The sequence below is a fragment of the Bubalus kerabau genome, chromosome 4 (assembly GCF_029407905.1).
Source record: "Bubalus kerabau isolate K-KA32 ecotype Philippines breed swamp buffalo chromosome 4, PCC_UOA_SB_1v2, whole genome shotgun sequence".
In the NCBI taxonomy this organism is placed as follows: Eukaryota; Metazoa; Chordata; class Mammalia; order Artiodactyla; family Bovidae; genus Bubalus; species Bubalus kerabau.
In genome coordinates this window covers 29,391,399-29,413,895 of record NC_073627.1, presented here as the reverse complement: position 1 = coordinate 29,413,895, position 22,497 = coordinate 29,391,399, and the positions used below count along the sequence as shown (strand labels likewise).

The 22,497-nt window shown below is 48.9% G+C and overlaps 1 protein-coding gene across 3 annotated transcripts; it reads left to right on the top strand.

Moving 5' to 3' along the window:
• The first annotated feature begins 878 nt into the window (after nt 1–878).
• On the top strand, nt 879–19,462 carry COPS3 (COP9 signalosome subunit 3). 3 transcript variants are annotated; one of them, XM_055576296.1, is made up of 12 exons: nt 879–1,035; nt 2,667–2,796; nt 4,884–4,996; nt 5,080–5,129; nt 7,984–8,076; nt 9,512–9,691; nt 11,855–11,995; nt 13,388–13,561; nt 15,558–15,644; nt 17,809–17,922; nt 18,813–18,893; nt 19,144–19,462. In XM_055576296.1, exons 1-12 carry the CDS (start codon nt 981–983, stop codon nt 19,195–19,197), a joined length of 1,272 nt encoding a protein of 423 aa, XP_055432271.1. In that variant the 5' UTR covers nt 879–980; the 3' UTR covers nt 19,198–19,462. The 3 variants fall into 3 exon arrangements, with proteins under 3 accessions (XP_055432271.1, XP_055432272.1, XP_055432273.1); XM_055576297.1 differs by lacking the exon at nt 13,388–13,561; XM_055576298.1 differs by lacking the exon at nt 2,667–2,796 and having other exon boundaries at nt 1,017–1,035.
• The last annotated feature ends 3,035 nt before the right edge of the window (nt 19,463–22,497 follow it).

The window sequence follows — 22,497 nt, the reverse complement described above, 5'->3', positions numbered from 1 at the left end:
CACACAGGGACATCTCCATCCTACAGTATAAGCGTTAAAGTCATTCATCCATACATGTCATCATCTATACATTCATAGATACAAACATATCCATTTATTTTTATCGCTATACCAACATACAATTATTACTATTATATTTCATGTCAACTGACTACTGCAATAGCTTCTTAAATGACTCTCTAAGGTTATCTATGTGAAGCCAGTCTTTTCCAAGTGCAAGTGTCTGATCATGCCACTCGCTTGCATGAAACCCTCCACTGCTCCCCAATTTTCTCAGTGAAAAATCCAGTAGCTTTAACACGGTTTACTTGACATGGCCCCTGTTTATCTTGCAGCCCCATCTCACATCACCCCTCTCCAGCCATAAGTGTTTTAAGTAGTTTATCGTGAGGATTTTACAGATGTGGAAACAAGGCAGCGGACAGCCAAGGAACTTGCCGAGAGTCGTGGAGCTACTAAGTGCTAGAAAAGGGATTTGAAGGCTGGTTGCCTTCCTGGCTGGAAAACTACTACCTGGCTGGAAAAGCCTCAGGGAAGAGGCTGCGATTAAGACAGGCGGGTTCCCTGAGTGGGGAAGATCCCCTGGAGAAGGAAATGGCTACCCACTCCAATATTCTTGCCTGGGAAATCCCATGGACAGAGGAACCTGGCGGGCTACACAGTCCATAGGGTCGCAAAGAGTTGGACACGACAGAGCGACTTAACAACAACTAGGCGTTCAGTTCCTTCCTTTGCCCACCATCCCTGTTAAATCCAGGGGGCGACTTCACGTGCGCACAGAATAAAGACGGAAGGGAAAAAAACCTGCTTTCCGGCGCGGGCATCCGCAGAACCGGTTCCATGGAAACAGTAGCCGGGTCCAGGTAGGTAGATCTCGCGGCGCTTGAGCGACGGAAGTGACGTCACCGCCCTGAGGCCCTCCGGTGGGTCGCCGGCCCTCGTCCCGCGCGCGCCGCCTCCGCCGCCCGGCTGCCGGGAACATGGCGTCTGCCCTGGAGCAGTTCGTCAACAGCGTCCGCCAGCTCTCCGCCCAAGGTGAGGCGATGGGCGCGGGCCGCGAGCCTGCGTCCGGGCTGCGGCGGGGGTCTTGGCGCTTGGGCCGGGGCTGAGGAGCGCGCGAGATGGGCGACCCCTTCGCCCAGGCCCCGGCCTCCGCCCCCCGCCGTCGGAGCTCGGTCCGTCTCGCCTCCCGGAGGCCCTTCCCGACCTGGCCTCGCGGCCGGGCCCCTCGCGGCTGGCCGCGCTCGATCCCCGGGGGCCCTGGCTCCCGGCTCCCTTTTGGGGGGGCGGAGTTGTGGCCGCTGTGAATTTGCCCCTAATTTTCATGCCTTTGGTTGGTTCCTCTCATCGCCTGAGTGTCGTGCCCAGAATTAAAGTAATTGGCCGCTGTTGTGAGGCCCCTTTCCTCACTCTGTTGGTTCATCTGTGAAATAGAAACGTTCGGACTGCGCGGGGTTGTCAGGAGTGAGCGGGAGGAACTATTAAGGTTGCAGGAGCCGCTTGACCTTGCCCAGGCACTCTTCTCTCGGGATTCGCGTCTCCCGGTGTAAGGACCCAGGTGCTGCCCGCCTGGCTGCCCCGAGGTTGCTTCGGTGCCCGGCGCTGCGCACAGCAGCGCAACGGTTCTGCCTCGTTTCTCTTCACTAGTAGGAGTTAGGGTCAGGGGTGAGGCTAGGAGTCTCTGGGAGTGAGGAAGGCACTCACTCGTTTGTTTGTGCCACAGACTCCAGTTTCCCGAGGTCCCATGAGGTTAGAAGGTTTGGGTTAAAGTCCTGTCTCGGTTGGGCTTCCCAGGTGGCTGAGTGGTAAGGAATCTGCCTGCCAATGCAGGAGATCCCCTTCGATCCCTGGGTCAGAAAGATCCCGTGGAGGAGAAAATGGCAACCCACTCCAGTATTCTTGCCTGGAGAATCCCATGGACAGAGGAGCCTGGCGGGCTGCAGAGAGTTGGACATGACTTACTTTAGCTGCTGAACACGCATGCACCTGTCTCAGTCACTTGGTGACTAACCAAACAACTCATTTCCCAGGTTCAATTTTCTTACTTACAAAACAGAGCCGAGGCCATGCTGGTGAGCGTCAAACAGGATTGCTTGCCTGGAAGCTTCACACACATGCTTTGTGCAGGCTGCTGCTGTAGGAGCAGGCTGCCCAGCAGAGACGTTCAGGTCACTTGCCCTGCCTCTGACTGATGTGCCTCACACCTCCCGCACAGACGGGTACCAGTGTGGAGTGAGGGCTGGGGCAGGGAAGGAAGGAGGGGGCTGCTCAGAAGATGATGGCGTGCAGACCGAAAGTGACGGGCGTGGGAATGAAGGCGGAGGGGAGAGGAAGGAGTGGACTGAGAGGCTGAGGAGTGAGATGAAGTCATAGCTGGTGACATTTTGGATACAGAAGGGAGATGAGTTGGTGCTGATGGTAATGTGCACTCTGCTGGCTTGGGGCACTGGAAGTGGGAGTGTGAAACCTTCAGTGGCCAGAGGAAAGTCGGAAACTTAGCACTGAGACCAAAGGCAAAATCATCTGGTGTCTCTGGCCCTTCTGGGTCCTCATCTGAAATGAAGGAGTTGGAAGAAATCACCTTTAGGCACCAGCACGTCTGAGGTATGACATCCTTTGGTCTGGTGAATGCTGTTCTGAATGGTAGTGTCGTTCTTGTTTTCCAGGGCAAATGACTCAGCTTTGTGAACTGATCAACAAGAGTGGGGAGCTCCTGGCGAAGAACTTATCCCATCTGGATACCGTGCTCGGGGCCCTGGACGTCCAGGAGCACTCCTTGGGCGTCCTCGCTGTCTTGTAAGGGCATCTTCCTTCACGGCTTTGTGCTTGCTCAGCCTCAACACTGCGCTCGCTGGCTTTGTTTGGTGTAGGAAGTAAGCCCTGTAAACGACAGTGAGCTCTTGGGCACAACTAAAGTCACGGTGTAGCAGTTACCTTTACCTCATTGCAGCTAATCATTGCTTGTATTTTTTGTTCTGCTTTATTATTTTTTAAAATTCTTAATGTTTATACAAAGTTTGAAATGTTTTAAAAAATGAATGGTGATCTCAGTTGTGGTACTGTAGTTTGTGTTTGTCTGAATACTTTTATTCGTGTGATCCATGGGATTCTCCCCATTTTCTGAATTGAAAAGAGGAAAGAGTGGCAGGAGAGAGCAGGAGGCTGAGCTGAGTGAAGTTCCAAGTGGTCCAAAGCACCCTGCAGACAAGTTTAAGCTGGCTTAAGACCAAGTTAAACAGACGTTATTCCAGTTGGCCTTTTGAACTCTTGTGACTCTATGTACTTGACGATTAATTTTTTTTTTTTTTCTCTTGATGTTTTAGTGTCATAGATTGGGATTTTATGGTTGTTGTGAAAGTTGAAATAATGTAGATGAACTGAGAACAAATTGACCTGAAGTGAGGGTCTGGCTTCACTTGAGCTGGCGCTCCTGAGACAGGGGTGTGTCAGGAGGAAGGTGCTGTCAGAGCCCGAGGTCTAGCCTGCGCTCACAGGACGGTGGTCAGTGGCTGCTGTGTGTCTGAGTGTAAATCTTTACAAATAAGTGACATGCAGGATTCAGCTCCTCTGTCGTACTTGCAGCATCTTGAGGACTCAGTAGCCATTGCTTTAGATGGCACACACTCGGAACAGGGCCTCTGCTGCAGAAACTTCTGCCGGCTGTGGCTGGCGGATAGAGATTTCTGCTGGCTGTGCTTTCCCATTAAAAGAGCAGGTAGCACAGTTTGTACCCGCTTCAGCTTATGCCGAGGTGTGTGTCAGGTGAGATGATGTCTGTGAAAGCTTTCTGAAGCTATAAGATGTTTGACGTTGTATGTCAGAGGAAACCTGGGAAGAACCCTGACCTGGTTACCAGGTTCCCTGGGTTTGTATCTGTGTTCTGCTGATTATGAGGTGTGGGGCCCTGAGCTGTGTATTTTTGTTTATAAAGTGGAAGTCACAGTGCTTTACTGACCTATTGTGAAGCCCAAATGAGATTGTTTGGACAGATTTTGATCATTGGGAAGTATAATTACTGATGTCAGGTGGCATTGTGATACTGTATAGATGGAAGTACAAGTTGAAAGATGGAGAAATTGTTGTTCGGTGATAACACCTGTTTCATTTTTCTTGAAATGAGTTTAAACCATTCCGTTTTTTCTTTTTTAAAAAGAAGAGTTTGAAGTTTTCTTGTAAGCGGTATGTAAGTGGTGGTGGCTTACATAATAATTTCTCCCCAGAAACCTTTCTCCGACTCCCTCTCAGTGTTTATGGTGGCACCTGGTGGCACCATCTGCCAGGTGACTCGGGATGGGTCATCTGAGTTGTCTCTCTTCCGACCAGTCCCCTCCTCTGGTCCTGCCCCACAGCTAGTCCTTCTCCCCCGGGCCTGGGGCAGCACCGTGACTGTGAGCCACTGCCATGGCCTCCAGCCAGCCCGTAGCTTCCTCCCTGTCCCCCTTCAGTCTGTTCTGCTCAGGGTTTCTAAGTAAGTAAGCAGTACTGAGCACATTGAAGTGCAAAAGGAAAGTATTTAAAAAATTTTGGGGCTACAAGTTTAAGTTTAGTTACTTTGAGTATTAAGTGGCCTGGTATTTGACCTCATTTAACAGAGTTTTCTTTTTTGAAAATTGCTCTCTTTTGGATGTCTTTTATTTCTTGCCCTTTTGCTCTGGGTAAAAGTTGTTCTTTAAGCTTATTTTTCTTAGTCTCTATTTGTGTTTATGTTCTGTGTCTTGATTATGCAAAGAACCAGGTCAGCAGAATCTCACAGATTCTGGTTCTTAATTTTTAAAAGTGTCATGACTCCTTCAACTTCACAGAGCATTGGAGGCAGGATGGACTTCCATATTTACTGCCATGAGGCCCCAACCAGGACCAGTTGGTTCTTCTCTGTGTTGTAGGTTTGTGAAGTTTTCCATGCCCAGCGTTCCCGACTTCGAGACACTGTTCTCCCAGGTTCAGCTCTTCATCAGCACCTGCAACGGGGAGCACATCCGCTATGCGACAGACACCTGTAAGGGCAGCGCCTTTTCTTCTCCGTGGATGTGTTCTGCCCTGTACTCACTTACATCTTCAATATTTTGTTATTGTGTCTAGTTGCTGGGCTTTGCCATCAGCTAACAAATGCACTTGTGGAAAGAAAACAGGTAAGAATGTTGTTTGAGTATTTACAGTTTCGTTTCACTTATGCAGTGCTCCGAGCATTAGGGTCCCAGCCTCGTGCTGAGACCCTGATGCTCAGATATATGTGATGGGTTTGGAGAGCTCAGAACATCTCCTGGGGGAGCTCTGACCACAGGAGAGGTGCCCCCAGGGCGCAGCTGCTGCTTCTGTTCGGAATGGCCCTTCTAGCGCCTCATGTTATAAAGTGCAGATTTTGTTTGCTTGTTTGTTAAACCTTTTGTGTGTGTTAGTCACTCAGTCGTGTCCAACTCTGTGACCCCTTGGACTGTAGCTCGCTAGGCTCCTCTGTCCATGGAATTCTCCAGGCAGGAACACTGGAGTGGGTTGCTATTCCCTTCTCCAGAGGATCTTCCTGACCCAGGGATAGAACCTGCATCTCCCACATTGCAGGTAGATTCTTTACCATTGAAGCCACCAGGGAAGCCCTTCTTGTTAAATCTTTTAATTGAGTCCCTTGGACTGCAAGGAGGTCCAACCAGTCCATCCTAAAGGAGATCAGTCCTGGGTGTTCATGGGAAGGACTGATGTTGAAGCTGAAACTCCAATACTTTGGCCACCTGATGCGGAGAGCTGACTCATTTGAAAAGACCCTGATGCTGGGAAAGATTATGGGCAGGAGGAGAAGGGGACGACAGAGGATGAGATAGTTGGATGGCATCACCGACTCGATGGACATGGGTTCGGGTGGACTCCGGGAGTTGGTGATGGACAGGGAGGCCTGGCGTGCTGCGGTTCATGGGGTCGCAAAGAGTCAGACACGACTGAGCGACTAAACTGAACTGAATGACCTAATTTTCCCTTTATAAGAAGTTGTTAGGTTGATATAATTAATTGCCATAAATGCCCTCCACCCAGAGTCCCTAGATGTTGGTATCTTCCCTAACCTGCTCAGTCTTGTCTTCTTCCTTTCTGAGCCACAGGAAAGAAGGTCGCAGCTATGGTCCCCTTACCCTGAGAGCTCAGTGAGTGTTTCTTAAAAACTAGGACAACTTAGAACATTCCCTAATGTAACCGCAGCACGACATCAGAAGACAAACATGTATAGAACCCTTTAACACATCTGACCTCCTTATGCTTCAACCAGTTGTTTCTGCTAATGTCTTTTGTAACAAAAGACAATCTCAGATGACAGGTTAAATTACATTATTGTGTCTCTTTAGTCTCCTTTGGAGAAGGCAATGGCAACCCACTCCAGTACTCTTGCCTGGAAAATCCCATGGACGGAGGAGCCTGGTAGGCTGCAGTCCATGGGGTCACTAAGAGTAGGACACGACTGAGCGACTTCACTTTATTTTTTCACTTCATGCATTGGAGAAGGAAATGGCAACCCACTCCAGTGTTCTTGCCTGGAGAATCCCATGGATGGAGGAACCTGTTAGGCTGCAGTCCATGGGGTCGCTAAGAGTAGGACACGACTGAGCGACTTCACTTTTCACTTTTCACTTTCATGCATTGGAGAAGGAAATGGACCCACTCCAGTACTCTTGCCTGGAAAATCCCATGGATGGAGGAGCCTGTTAGGCTGCAGTCCATGGGGTTGCTAAGAGTAGGACACGACTGAGCGACTTCACTTTCACTTTTCACTTTCATGCACTGGAGAAGGAAATGGCAACCCACTCTGGTGTTCTTGCCTGGAGAATCCCAGGGATGGGGGAGCCTGGTGGGCTGCCGTCTATGGGGTCGCACAGAGTTGGACACAACTGAAGCAACTTAGCAGCAGCAGCAGCAGTCTCCTTTATTTATTTTTTTTCATTTAACCTAGCTCTGAAGGTTCAAATGAAGAGTTAAGCAGTATTAATCTGTAGTGTTGTGTCTGAAACTTTGTCATGTTATCTGTCTACAAAGAAGAAAGGAAAGTGAAATCACTCAGTCGTGTCCAACTCTGGGACCCCATGGACTGCAGCTTCCCAGGCTCCTCCGTCCATGGGATTTTCCAGGCAAGAGTACTGGATTGGGTTGCCATTTCCTTCTCCAGTCTGTAGTCGCCTTTAATCTAGTGAAGTCTTTATTTATTGTGATACTGACACAGGTTATAATTTGGATGTTTCTTTTTAATTTGAAATTGAACTTTAAAAGATTGATGGTGTGAAAGAGCCTGAAAACAAAGACTCAGTTGATAATTTTGTAGGTGCACTATCTGTTGTTTGAGGGAGATGGTTAAAAATATCCAATCAGTCTTCACTGAGGAAAGCTTGCGAGTTCCTCCCCTCTTTCACAGTCACATCTTCTCCCCAGAAGCTGATTGCACCTCTTGTGATTCTCGGTCTTGTTATTCACGATCAGGGCAGGAAAATGGTCTGTTTGTAGCTTGTGGTATCGCTTTCAACAGTAATTTACCATCAGGTAAGAGATGTTGTGCTGAAGAGAATTTACAGGTGACCCCCAGACTGTCCTGCAGGAAAGGGCCAGCATCCATGTTCTCAGTTAAGTCTCCTAAACACGAGTCACTTCTGTGGTTAATGATCTGGAAAATTGTGGTTTGTTTACCTATAAATATAACGAACTGTTGAGAATGTAGTGTTGCTTTTGATTATTGATCTCCATTAATTAGAAAAAGCTTTCTGAATTTAAAAAGTTGTGCTAATTACTCTAAATATGACAATAAACAGCCTAAGATGACACTTTCTGACTGAACAGAGACAGAAGTTTCTCCAGAGGCTGTGGGACCCCCCCTCCTGTCATTTAGAGGAGCCCGTCAGTAGGGTCGCTCTCATTTAGAGGAGCCTGCCTATAGGGTTACTTCACTTGAAAGGGACAGCTTAGGACCAGGCGTGCCGCCCCCACTGAGGCCCTAACTGACAGGCCTCTTTCTGACAGCCTCTGCGAGGAATTGGCGTCCTTAGGCAAGCCATTGACAAGATGCAGATGAACACAAACCAGCTGACCTCTGTGCACGCCGACCTCTGCCAGGTGAGCACCGGGGGTCACCCGGGTCAAGGTTGGACGTGGTTGGGATGGTGCCATGTTTTAAGTGCACTGTTGTTGGAAGGGAATGTTGGGGCTGCTGACCACCAGCCATGGGCTGCCACCCAGCCAGTGGGATGTGAGAGCAGATTGGGGTGGGGGGTGGTGCTTGTGACCCTGACAGCACTCCCAGTAGGAGCTCTGGGGCCTGAGAACCAACTGGTGACCTCTCACACCTGAAGATGTTACTTGTTTGTTTATCGAAACCCAGATGGCAAAGGAGGGATATGTGTAATGAAGCTGGCCTCTACCTGCTCCCTTGCCACCCATCCCTCCTTTCTGGAGGAAGCTGGAGTTGATCATTTCTCCCCCAGCCCTCCAGCGACAGTTTAGGCACACACCAGCAGATACCTGTATATTTTTGTCTCTCTAGTTTAAACACAAATAGTAACAATCTGCTGCTGCTGCTGCTGCTAAGTCGCTTCAGTTGTGTCCGACTCTGTGCGACCCCATAGACGGCAGCCCACCAGGCTCCGCCATCCCTGGGATTCTCCAGGCAAGAACACCAGAGTGGGTTGCCATTTCCTTCTCCAGTGCATGAAAGTGAAAAATGAAAGTGAAGTCGCTCAGTCGTGTCCGACTCAGCAACCCCATGGACTGCAGCCTAACAGGCTCCTCCATCCATGGGATTTTCCAAGCAAGAGTACTGGAGTGGGGTGCCATTGCCTTCTCCGAGTAACAATCTATACAATGTCTTTTTCCTATATACTGTGTCTTGGAGATGATTTTTTGTTAGTGCTTCATAGCCACAGAGAACTCCATACTGTGGGTTTAGCCAGTCTCTGAGGGGTATCCAGATTGTTCCCTTAATGAATAACATGGTATGTGGATTATTTCAGCCACATCTTCTCACTTCACATGGAGGTGTGCATTCTTTTCTCTTTTTTTTTGAAACACTTTTGTGGTGGAGGTGTGACGGGCACATGGTAGAGTTTATGAGTCTCAGGTGTGCAGTGTTTGCACCCCTGTGTGTCTGGTTCCACTGTCACCCAGGCCTGAGGCTCTGCCGGGCCTGCTTTCTTGGGCTGCACATTCTCTGCTCATAGTCAAGGGAGTCAGATCAGGCAAGGAGAGATCTGAGAGGAGCTGTGCCCGTGCCGCCAGGGCAGCAGAGAGCAGAGCCCACACTCATGCATCATCTGTAGATGCCCGGGCTTTGCTTCGCTTGTGAGCTCTTCATGTCACAGCCAGTTAGCCTTTTCCAAAGAAATGTTGTTTTATTCCGAATGCCTAAGAAGATGGAAGGACGTGTCAACGTTTAAATCATTCTAGTCAGTAAGGTGTAAGCCAAGTGTTTTCTAGAACTTTCTGGGTTTTCTCCTTTTGCTGACGTGTGCTGCAGTGCATGTGGAGTGATGGCTGCATGTGTCTCTCTCCACAGCTGTGTTTGCTGGCAAAGTGCTTTAAGCCGGCTCTGCCGTACCTGGATGTGGACATGGTGGACATCTGCAAGGAGAACGGGGCCTACGATGCCAAGCACTTCCTGTGCTACTACTACTACGGCGGGATGGTCTACACCGGACTGAAGAACTTCGAGCGGGCACTCTACTTCTATGAGCAGGTGGTCACTCCCCAGCTCGGGGCGTATGAACCTGTGTGGTCAGAGAGGCGTGCCTTGACTGGTGGCTGGGGCCCACGGCAGGGAGGGACTCGAATTCTGTCAGGTGCGGGTTGAGTTCTGTGTGTCTCTGGGTGTTTGCGGCTTCCTCTGTATGTGGGGAAGCAATGGAGCCAGTGATCTTTGTCGCATCTTCTTGTTCTGAAATGAGGTGTGAAGTTGGGTTAAGTTTTTTGCTTTTTTTTCTTTGGTCCATGCTGCATGGCTTACAGTGTCGTAGTTCCCCAGGCAAAGACTAAACCCGGGGCCATAGCAGTGAAAGCGCTGAACCCTAACCCTGAACTGTCAGGGAATTCCCAAGTGTTTCTTGTTTTAATAAATAAGGCATTCTCCTAGTTCATAATTTAGAGTATGTAAAGGAATTCAGAGAAAAAAGTGCCTCCCCTCCACCCTTTTGTGTATGTGATGAGATGTGCATTTCTGGAGGCTCGCTCTGGGCCTAAAAAGACAGGACTGGGTAGAAACAGTGTTTTAAGATGAACTTGTCAGACGTTCAGAAGTTCATTTTGATTCGGAGTGCATGTTCTGGTAATCAAAGGTGCTCTGAACCTTGGAGGAGCTCAGAGTGTATCTGAGATGCTGTGCAAGCATGTGCATACGCCTCTGGGTAGGCGTGGCCTTGGTCAGTGGGCTTGGCCAGCGTTGCTGGGGCCTGGGACAGGGCGACTGGAGGTGCTGCTGGGCAGGGGACGTGACTGATACCAGACAGGCATTTTTTTTACTGCTTTTCTGAAACATTCCAAAAGATACACTTGCTAAAAAAAAAACAAAAAACAAACACCTCAAATCACGCAGCATTACATAAAGTGACGAGTGAGAGCTGCGTCCACCGCTCACCCCGAGCACAGGTAGCCCTGGGTGCTCCCTGGGCCCCGGCGGGCAGGCCCTTCAGCAGGCGCTGCCGCCTCGTGTGAAAGCGGCGCTGCCTGGGCTCGTTGTGCTTGTGTCCTCATGCGCTTATTCCACAGGGTGTTTCTGTGGAATAACTCTGAACGGCCTTAAGGGCCCAGGGGCTTGGGTTTTGTTTGGGACATTTGGGCTGATTTGGGTGATAGATTTGGATTCTTAACCTTCATGAATCCATGTGAAAGAACGTAGAAAGGCAGCTGCAGAATAGGAGGAAATACTTGCAGGTGATGTTTCTGAAAAGAGACTCACGTCCGGAACGTGCAGAGGTGTCAGAATTCAACAGTAAAAGCCCTGAAGTTTTAAAATAGGCAACAGATTTGAATAGACATTTCTTCAGAGAATATATACAGATGGCCAGAAGCCCTGATCAAAAGGGAAATGCAACTCAGAGCCACGGTGTGGCACCAGGTCACACAGCAGGCTCTTGTGATGGAGTGCTGGCTGCTGACAGGGGTGTGGGTTCAGAGCCCTTGTCATGGCCAGTGGGATGCTCAGTGGTCTGGCCCCTTCGGAAACAGTCTGGCGGTTCCTCAAAAGGTCACACCTGAAACCTCCATGTGACCCAGCACTTTCATTCCCAGGGTTACACCTGAGAGAAATGGCAGCAGACACCACCTACACACACGCGTGTTCTCGGCAGCGAGAGCCGTGCGGCCGGATGCTCTCCAGCCGAGGTGGCCTCTATTTATGTGGAGCGCCGTTTGCCCGAATCATAGAATAGGTTGTGATGCAGGTTACTTCAGTGTGTGCCCTGGAAGTGTCACGGTGAAGCTGCTCACATAAGACCCTGTGAAGCCATTTATGGGAATTTCCGGCACTCTAGTGGTTAGGATTCCATGCTCTCACTGCCAAGGGCCTGGGTTTAATCCCTGGTCGGGGAACTGAGAGTCTATGAGCTACACAGCACAGCCAAGAGTGGGGAAAAAAGCCATTAATATGAAATGTCCAGAGCAGGCAAGTCCAACAAGAATTGAAGTGGAGGAGTGGATGGCTGGGGAGGGGAATATGGGCAGTGACCCCTGCCCAGCAGAGTTTCTTTTTAGGAGGGTTAAAATGTCCTGAAATTAGGTAGTAGGAACAGTTGCACAACTTGGTGATCATGCCAAAGCCCAGTTGTCATTAAAGGCAGTGACTGGGTGTCAGTACTGTCTTTCGATTTCATGCCCTGTCCTCATTCTGACGTCCCTCTCCACCCAGGCCATCACTACACCTGCCATGGCCGTCAGTCACATCATGCTGGAGTCATATAAGAAGTATATCCTGGTCTCTCTGATCTTGCTGGGCAAAGTACAGCAGCTGCCGAAATACACCTCTCAGATTGTGGGTAGATTCATTAAGGTGAGCTTTCAAAACAGTGATTTCTCAGCTGACATATTCTGTTCCTACAAAGCTGTGGTGATGCATAATTCTGTAATCTATGTGACTTTACTCTCCCAGCATCTTCAATTAGCAGACATTCTCGACATCCCCTGGGCATCTGGCAGGACCCTGACTGTCGTTGTCCATGCCCACCGACCCCCTGATGGGGTGGGGTATTCCCGGGAATCTGCGTCCACGCTCTTGCTCTGGGTGGTCATGGCGTAGGGGTTTAAGGTTCTGATAGAGCAGTGCTATGCTCTGTTGGACTTGAACTCTGACCAGGTGCTGGGAGATCCTCTTAGACCCCAAGCTTTGCTCACTGAGCTGCAATGGTTTTCCTAAGGACTCGGCCCCAGGACCACATGGAGAAATGACCTCCTTTTTTATTTTCTCATAATTCATGCTTATTTTATTTTAAATTGAAGTCACTATCATTTGATAACAATTTTGTGCTGACCCTCCTTGAACAAAACTCCAAGTTTCAGGAGGTCAGTTTGAAAGTCTTCCTGACGCGAAGGTTTCTGTGCTGTCATGTTGAGTATTGCCCGTGTCCTTCAGCTACTCATCATGGTTCTTGGGCTCCAGGCTTCCTGTCACAGGTGGGCATTTGGGGGTGGGTGAGAGGCCCTCAGAGCCTGCACAAGAGTGACGCGGGTTTGGAGAACTCCCGCAGGTGGCCCCTATGGCCCTGGAGTGACCTGTTCTAGGAGGAGCACTTTCATAAGTGGGGTCCTCATGACTCACCTCCTTCACAAGGGCTGCGGTTCGTCTGCAGGGTTAACGGAGTGGTGACGAGGGCTCAGGCCTCAGGGTAGGGCTGCTGCTCTAACCAGGTCTGCGCATGCTGCTCAGCACCACTCAGCACCACTCGCCCGCCCCTGCAGCCCTGCCCCGTGTCTGACAGGGAAGATGAGGAGCCGTATCGCCCGGGTGGTGGACACAGCTCTGCTCTGAGGGGCCCTCAGCCCAGGGGTCTCTTGTTCCTCTGGAAGCAGTTGGTTGTCCCATGGCACCTGGTGAAGCACGTGTGGAGCAAGAGGGGGCTGAGAAGGGTGGGTGTTTGCCCCCTTTCTTCCCAAAGTGGTTTATCTGGGACAAGTCAGGAGCTGCCTGTGAGAAAAAGGCCTGTGGCCATCGCTGAATGCAGGCTCCAGGCCTGCTCTGTGCTATGCAAGGAGCACAATGGTAAACTTCTCTCCTTGGTCTTGAAATCCAGGCATTTGCTTAGAGTAACTTACAGTTTGCTGGGTAACAGTAAGGGAGGCTGGACCTCCTTGCTCCATAGTTAGTGCCACGTTTCCTTTTGCATCTCACACAGGCTCTGTTCTGCTAACTGTCGAATCTGGTTTCTTTCCCCCTGCACACCTTTAGCCTCTTAGCAATGCATACCACGAGTTAGCGCAAGTGTACTCCACCAACAACCCCTCGGAGCTCCGCAGCCTGGTGACCAAGCACAGCGAGATCTTTACACGGGACAACAACATGGGGCTGGTGAAGCAGTGCCTGTCCTCGCTATATAAGAAGAACATACAAAGACTCACCAAGGTGCAGTCCTGTGGGCCTCCAGAGCCAGGCTCCGTTCCCCCATCCTTGTCGGCACTGAGGCAGCAGTGCAGGGTCCCAGCCGGTCCTTTGGGGCCCTTGAGGGGTGCCTTTCCAGGGCTAGTATGGGGTATTTGAGAAGAGCAGGTGAAGAAGAAGCGGGGAGGAGATGTGGCTGCTCTGGGAGGCAGACAGGTAGCTGAAGGGAGGGAGATGGCCTGGGCAGATGCTAAGGGTGCAGCTGTGCAGCCTGGGACCTCACAGCAGGCTAACCCACCCGTAGGTGCTTGGCTGGTGCACTTGCGCTGGGGAAGGTAAGCCAACTGTGTAGTTTTTATTTTTTAAGATGAAAATAGACCCAGTGGCTTTTGATGCTGGAAAATATGCTTGTTATCAAGTGTTAAGACTGTCCAGGAAAGTGTAAAAAGAAAACAAAGCCTTATGTTAGCCAGGGAGATGGAGGTGTTCACTGCAGGTAATGGGAAACCGGCAAAGAACAGCTGCAATGAGCGGGGAGGGGGCAGTTCTTCCCCCGAGACGCAGCCCTGCGAGGACGCAGTGGATGAGATGGCTGGCTGCCGGGTAGGCGGGGACACGAGATTGTCACGGGGGCTCAGACCTGCTCCACAATCATTTTCTGGGGACATTTCTCTGGATCTGTCTGCTCCATGTGTGCGAACACTCCCACTGACTGTAACCAGGGTCACATGCTATGTGCTGTTCTATATCCTTTCTTCTGGTTTCCATGGCAATGTAAGCCTGTATCACAGTGACTGTATGTTGTGCTTTGTTGTACAGACAATCATAACTTTCTCAGCCAGTTCTCTTCTGATGGACAGTCAAGCGGAAGTTTCTTACTTTGAAAGGAAAAATGACAGTTCTGTATATTTCAAAATGTTCAGTTTTCTCGTCCTCACTGGTGCTAAACTACCTAGATACTGCTTAGAATTCACAGGAGTTTCATTTGGGAAGGAGGTGCTACTCTGAACTAAAATATATAGAGAGTCTTTTTGGTGATTGGCTTATCAAGAATTTTCAACATCAGAATCTTAACAAGGCCTGCTTTGAAAATGCATTGTATTTACAGCTGGCAGTTGTAAATATTGCCAGCTGCTCTAAAAAAGGGGGCTCTTTTAATTTGTTCCTGAAAGCCATTTTCATCAGGTCCCAGGCAGACCATGATAAACACAGGTTTCCTTCCCCCTCCCCACCCCCCCACTGGTTTCATTTTAACCCTCAATGTGTTTACGCATTCTGACTTTGAATTTTGAAGGATGAATCTGTTTTTTTAATTTCATATTAATTTTATTTTTTTCATATATTTTATTTCATATAAATTTATAAAATTTCATTTTAATTTCATATTATTTACAAGTTAATATATTTACAACACAAAAATCTCCACCCAGTTCCTATACTGCAGCTGGCCTTTTCTTTCCCAGAGGCAGCCCAGCGTCACTGCTTCTCAGGCCTCCCCACAGAGAGTGTATAAGCACGTGCATTCACACACACGTGTGCTGTCACACGCATGCAGTTTCCTTGTTCAGAGATGTGAGCCAGATATAGACCCTGTTCTGTGTCCCTTTTTACATTTAATGATGTGCATGTCTTCAATTTCAGCTCATAAAAAGCATCCTCACTTTGTAAGGTTTTTTATAGCCGTGTAGAAGTCCATTTGTGTGGTTTCCCTGCACTCAGCCAGTCCTCTGCTGACAGACATCTGGGCGGCTCTGACCTTGCCATCACAGGTAGAGCTGCAGCGAGCAGCCTGGCACACACGTCATTCTAGACCCCATGTGGAGGGTGTTTCCTAGAAGTTGTTGCTCTAGAAAAGTGATGCTAAAGCCTTAGCACATGCAGTTCAAGTCATCTTTGCAACAGAAAGCTTGTACACTCTTGAGAAGCAAGCGATCAGTGACGCAGTAGGAGTCTACACATTTACTAGAATTTCTCTCTTCAGTCTGTTTCTACCAGTGATTGATTAACTTCTGAATTTCAGACATTTTTAACACTGTCGTTACAAGATATGGCGAGTCGCGTGCAGCTGTCCGGGCCTCAGGAGGCAGAAAAGTATGTCCTGCACATGGTAAGTGTGTTTCTGTCTTCAGAAGTTACGAAGTGGAGTTTTGTCCTTGTAAAGGTTATTGGTGTTCACCATGGGAGACGTAGAGGAGGAGGCAGGTCATCCAGTGGCACCACTGTGAGTGATCCGTCAGCCTCCTCACAGTTGCAGTTTTCCTGGGACGTGTGCACGTGTGTCCCGCACAGTCGTGTCCTGAGGACGTTCTTGGTCATCACAGCCAGGGAGTGCTGCTCATAGCAAGCGGAGCCAGGTCCTGCATGCAGGGGGCGCGCCCACCACAGAGAATTCTCTGGCTCAAAACGTCAGTACTGCCAAGCCTGAAAAATCCTGTCCTACTGTGTAAAATTTATGAAGGCAGGGATTTTTGTTTTTAAATAAGATTTAATTTTTTTTATAGTGATTTGAGGTTCACTGCCAAATTGAGGGCACAGTACAGAGTTCCCAGTCCCCACACACAATCAAAGCCTCCCCTGATCAGTGTCCCCACCAGACTGGGCTGTTGTCATAGCTGATGCTCCTCCACTGACAGCTCTTCATCCAAAGTCCTTAGTTTACATCAGGTTTGTTCATGTGTTGGACACTCTGTGGGTTTGGATAAATGTGCATGTACGTGAATCTGTCATGACCGCATCGCATGGAGCATCCACTCTGCCCTGCAGATGCCCTGTGCTCTGCCTGTTCCTTACCACCCCTCCCACTACTGACCTTTTCATTTTCTCCAGTTTTGCTTTTTTCACAATGTCATATGGTTGGAATCATACAGTATGTAGCCTTCTCAAACCAGGTTCCAGCCCTGCATCTGCCTAGAAAGGTTATTTTTAATCCTGACTTGTAATGTCCCATTTTTAGCGGTGTCCCATTTTTGAGCTTCTTACGAAAGGGAATGTACAGCATGTGTGCTCAGAGGTCTGGCTGTTTCTGCTCAGCATCACGAGCCCCATGCACTGTGTTGTGCGCTGTTGTAGCCGGCTCATGTTCAGGGTTGCAGTGTTCCACGGCATGAGTGGAACCATCAGGTAGACAAGGGGGTGGTTTCCTGTTGTGGTTTTTACAGAGCACGCTGCTGGTGAACCTGGTGTGCATTTCCACTAGGTGTGTTCTGTCCGCTGTGAGATCCCCCGTGTGCTCACAGAGTCAGGGAGTCACGCCTTGTGTTCAGTTGTGTTGGGCTATGAGCACTTCATTAACTAGGACCACGTCCCCCGGGGCTGGAGATAGCAACCAGCCCAGGCAGCTCAGCTCCACCATCCCAAATGGAGCGCGTTGCTGCTGCTGAGGCATGGTGTGTCAGGAATGACAGCACCCTTTTGGGATTTTCTATCAGCTGCTCCCTTTTTAGCTGCATGGACAGGATTTGGCTATGAGGATCAGGCAACTTAATCCCCGGTTGTTGATGCAAATAAAAAACATACACCTTGAAGCTGCCTTGGAATCAGCATTGGCAGGAAAATTTTCTTAAAGGACCAGAGGATAATTGCTACTGGAGTGAACCAAAAATTTGTTAGGGCTTCACTTTCGTGAAACACAAGGACAATTTCAATTATATCTCATAGAAGTTGTCTAAAGATGCAAGGGTGCTTCAGAATATCTGCCAGAGAAGCCAGACACATAGGACCACGCACTGTCTGACTCCACTTCCACGAAACCTCCAGAACAGGCATGTGCACAGTGTGCAGAGTACACGGGTGGAGGTGGGGCTTGAGAGGAGGGGGCTGGGCAGTGACTGCACAGACGGGCGGGGGCCCTGGGTGGCAGTGAGGTCTTTTGACGCTGGGTAGAGGTGGTGCCTGTGCATCACAGGTGTAGTTGAATCTACTGAATTGTTCCCTTTAAAATGGCTGACTAGGAGACGTCCCTGGTGGTCCAGTGGCCAAGTCTGTGGCCTTTCAGTCCTTGGCTGGGGAAAACTAGGACCCTGCAGGCCACGTGGCACAGTCGAAGAAAAGGTTAACTCACTTTATGTGGACTTTACTCCTTAGTCTCTCATGGTGCCCCGCACATATTAGGTATTTAAGAGAGGGAAGAGAGTTGAAGAAACAGGTGGAGCCTAAAACACTTACCGATTGATTTACTTGTTGCTCTCTGTGATTTCCCCTAACTGCATTGAAATACCACTTATTCACATAATGTTTGGGGTTAAACTATTTTCCTGATTTCTCTTTTATAGATAGAAGATGGTGAGATTTTTGCAAGTATTAATCAGAAGGATGGGATGGTCAGTTTCCATGATAACCCTGAAAAATACAACAACCCTGCCATGCTTCACAACATTGACCAGGAGGTAACAGACGCCAGTGCTCTGGGCTGATGTCTGTGATTTTACACTTGAAGTAGTGCTTCTGTGTTCCAGGATAATTTTAGTTTTAAATATGGGTAGTTCCCAAGTAGTTTCTAAGAACATCTAATTTCCTAGAAAGTTAATTTCAAAATGGACTCTTCCCGATTGTCTGGTTATAAATAAACGGTAGGTTAGCATCCTTGTCCAGTTTGTCAGAGCGTCCCTCAAGTCCTGAAATGCTTGGGAGAGTACAGCGATTCAGTACAGTTTTATGTGCACCCAGTAGCCACTTACACGGTGGAGCCTTCAGTAACTTGACTCTGGAGTCCCGGGTCAGAAGGTCAGGGATAAGCGGCAGCAGGGAGGAAGGCCGGCGGCGGTTCCTGCTGGGCAGCAGCCACGGACCAGGGACCAGGGAGCCGCTGCCTCTACACTGTGGCCCATGCTACTCAGGGCCTCCGGGTGTGAGCTGGGCTCGCGGGGGCCAACAGGCTTCTTACCTCTGATAGGCAAATGGATTCAGCCATACAGTAGCTTCAGAATATGAAAAGCAGTAAGTCACCAGAGTCTCTTTTTGGCAATTCCAAATTTTTTAAAACCCTGAAAGCTGGAAGTATTTTTTGTAACTCGTTTGGTGTCAGATACCACCTGAAATGACACTCATGTGAACATTTTTAGGTTTCACGGCCAAAGACAGTCATGTGTGTAGTTTAATTACGGTGTGGCAGGCAAGGTGCACTATTTGTGCTGTGTTAACTGTCTGACCCCAAATTCTGACTCCAGAACCTATCTGGCTCAGGGCTGTGACCTTGTAGCACCCGAATAGTCTAGGCTCAAAAGGATAAACTTGCCCTGAACCCACCTGCTCAGCCTGTCCACCTGCCTCCACACAGATGCTGAAGTGTATAGAGCTGGATGAGCGGCTGAAGGCCATGGACCAGGAGATCACAGTGAACCCCCAGTTCGTGCAAAAGGTGATTGGGGTCCCCTCGTTAACAGAAGTATGCTGGAGGGAGCTGGGTGGTGTCCCTGTATGTAATAGTGAAGTTCACGGAGACGTGCTCGTGGAGAGCGTTTCCACACTCCAGGCTGGACGTGTGTTTAGGGGTGGGGGTGGGGGTCCTATAACTGCCTCCCTGTTACAAGGGGTGATATCCTCTGGGGCTGCTGGCGGGAAGCTCTTGCCCAGGCAGACAAGTGCACTGTCTCCTGCCTCCCTCCCAGAGCATGGGGTCACAGGAAGATGACTCAGGAAACAAGCCATCCAGTTACTCCTGAAGCCGACACCCATCCTGAATTAGAGAAGCCATCGCCCATCCCTGTGGCTGGACAGATGTCGGGAGGCGGGTAGAGGATCAGGCCCATCTCACCTGGACATAGAGACTGCGTTTTGTTTTGATGTCTTCAGTCCTGTGTGCTTTCAGTAAACCATTCTCTCTGTGAAGAAAGGAAAGCATTTTCAAACTTTAAAGCCTGTTGTGGGTTTATTTATCCTCAGATTAATGTTATTGTTGCATTAAATCTGCCTTTTTGTTTTAAATTATTTGAACGTTGGTTCGTCTTCTGTATCACCTTTTCCCTCTGAAAAGCTTTTAAAGAACATGTTCATTCTGAACAGATGTAGATTTTAAGAGTTGTTGGAAGATTTTAATCTACAGTTGATATCAATTGCCTTAAAAAAAAAAAAAAGCTGAGAGGAGAAAAAACATCTGGGAGAATCTCTCCAGTAGAATCCAGTGTTTCAGAATTAAATTACCATGCATGTGAGCCATAGGATGCATTCTGAATTAAAGAGATACCCTTTTAGTCTTGGGAACCTTAGTGTGTGTGGAGCTCTTCTGTTTGTGAGGTGAAGGGCAGACCTGCCCGGTCTTTATCTACAAGCATTTCCTGTCCACCTGCACAGCTGCGTTTGGATTCTGCTCAGGGTCCCCCCCCCCTCTTCAGGACTCTGGGATGCATCTGACTCGGGTCCCCTGAGTTGGTCCCAGGATGGTGTGGAGACTCCGAAAAGTGCGGTCGGATACAGTGGAATTAGGTCCCTAAAGAGCGTCTCCCTTGTGAATAACATTCACTGTTTATGATGCATCAAGTTGTGTGATCACCACATTTTCATTGTTTACAAAAGGAAACTCTGAAATATCAGGCCAACGGAACTCTGAAATCTCATGCCTAAGGAATCATCCCAGTAGAAAGGCTTTGAGGCTGTGTGGTCCATCATGCCACCCACTGCTGTGCTGCAGGAAGGTGGCCACAGAGCATCTGATCCATAAGTGCATGGATGAGGCTGGGTCCCAGTGACCCTGGGCTGGCTGTGACCTCCCCCCCGCCGCCCCCCTGTCCAGACTGCTCCCCAACTCAGGTGAGCTGCTTCGTTTCCATGCATACTTACACAGGCTTGTACTTAGGAAATACTGAATGGAAATTTCCTTTCTATCAATGTGGCAAATTACACATAGTTTTGTTTTGTTAAAAACCACTGGACAACTTCTGATTTACCCGGATCTGAATTAAAATCACCTAAAACATGTTTGAGAAGTCTAGTAGGTGGCAGTCATGGCTGTTTAAGGCAAGGGTAACTCATGGGTTCTGACGTGGACACTTGATTTCCCCCCACGATAGTGGTTCACTAAAACACCACATCATTTTTGAAACTTTGATCTCCAGAGGGGCCTGGTGTTTAGGGCCTGTCCCTGTGTTTGCAGGGGCCCCTGCTATCTGTCAGGGAAGAGGGGCTGGGTACTCTCAGCCCACCACATTGCACCCACCTCATGTGTTCTCTGGCTTTGGGGAGGGAAGGAGCAGGCCCCCTATGTTGGCTCTGGGCCCTGGAAGGGTGTCCACCTCACTGCAGCGCCTGTGCCCAGGCGGTGATTCCAGCCCAGGAGGCAGGCCTTCCCCGTGCACACATCCGGGGCCCCAGTCCACTGGGGACCTCCTCAACCTCCTAAGCTCTACAAATTTTGGTGAGACTTGTTTCCTTTTCTGACACCTGGTTAATGACTCTATTGGGCTTCCCAGGTGGTGCTAGCGGTAAAAAAAATACAAACCTGTCTGCCAGTGCAGGAGACCAAAGAAACGTGGGTTCAATTCCTGGGTCAGGAGGATCCTCTGGAAGAGGGCATGGCTACCCACTCCAGTATTCTTGACTGGAGAATCCTATGGATAGAGGAGCCTGGCAGGCTACATAGTCCATGGGTTACAAAGAATCTGACACGCCTCACGTAGTGGACCTACTCATTTTCTTAGGACTTTCAAGTGTGTCTTTTTGTGGCACTCTCCAGTGTTAAGAAGTACTCTGAATTAGTAACTAATGGCCCTCAGAGTTCAGTGCTTGAATAATGTGTGTTTCTATTTGTACTGGTGCCCAGTGAGTGCCCACTCCCCCACACCACCACCACCCGCCACACACACATACACACACTTTGCCCAAGTGACAGTATTCAGCTTTTAGTCTAGACTTTCTTAGGTAATTATGCTTGGTCTACAAGGCCTCCAGTTTGGGATATATCAGTATAAAGTATTCTTTAAAGAAACTTCTGGTTGCATGTATTTTAAATCAGAAGGTGTTTTCTGAGCCAAAGAATGGCACTAAATGGGCAAGCAATAAAGTTACAGAATTGTTCTGCCCTACATGGAAGTCACCTTCTTGACTGTTGAGTATATTGGAGTCCCAAACAAGGCTAACAGCACATTACTGTGAACTAGCCTTAGTAACAGGATAGTGTCCGTAGAGTCTTAACAAGTTGATGCAATGATAAAGATGTGATTTGATTATATTTTGCAAGACATTAAACACTCAAAAATTAAGCCAATGTTTTGAGTTAGGAAGGTTTTAAAAGACATTACTCACAGCATGCGCCTCAACCCACTGGAGCCTTGAGCTTTTGCTAAAACAGTTTTAGGGAAAAGGGCTGCTTAGACACACATTTTTGGTAAATAATGAGTTGGACAAAGTTTCTTAGGTTTTTTTAAATCTCACATGTCCTGTGATATGCCAACATAAGCCACAAATACTTAAGAAGGTGTTTCTCAAAGTTACTTCTAGATTAATTTGGTTAACTTGAGATATAATTCAATAGGCTCAGTGGTAAAGAATCTGCCTGATACGCAGGAGACACAGAAGACCTGCCTGAAAAATTCCATGTACAGAGGAGCCTAGCAGGCTACAGTCCATGGGGTTGCAAAGACATGTGCAATCTAACCAGGGACAAATGCTTTCCCTTTTCCAGCATGTATTTGGCATGCCTGTGTGCTCAGTTGCTCAGTCATGTCCGACTCTCGCGACCCCATGGATTGTAGCCCACCAGGCTCCTCTGTGCATGGAATTCTCCAGGCAAGAATATTGGAGTGGGTTGCCATTTCCTTCTCCAGGGCATCTTCCCGACCCAGGAATCCAACTCATGTCTCCTGAGTCTCCTGCATTGGCAGGCATTCTTTACCACTGAGCCACCTGGGAAGCCCCACGTAATTTGGTGGAGGGTCTCAAAAAGCTGTCAGCTTTTTAAGTGTGGCACTCATAGGTGCTCTACCTTTGATCACATTCCCTTCTCTGGTCAGCTTATATTCTAGTTCTCT

Coding starts and splice junctions, on each gene's coding strand:
- COPS3 (XM_055576296.1), top strand. CDS start 981: ATGGCGTCTGCCCTGGAGCAGTTCGTCAACAGCGTCCGCCAGCTCTCC. Junction 2,797..4,883: donor TTGGGCGTCCTCGCTGTCTT/GTAAGGGCATCT, acceptor TCTGTGTTGTAG/GTTTGTGAAGTTTTCCATGC. Junction 13,562..15,557: donor ACATACAAAGACTCACCAAG/GTGCAGTCCTGT, acceptor TCTGAATTTCAG/ACATTTTTAACACTGTCGTT.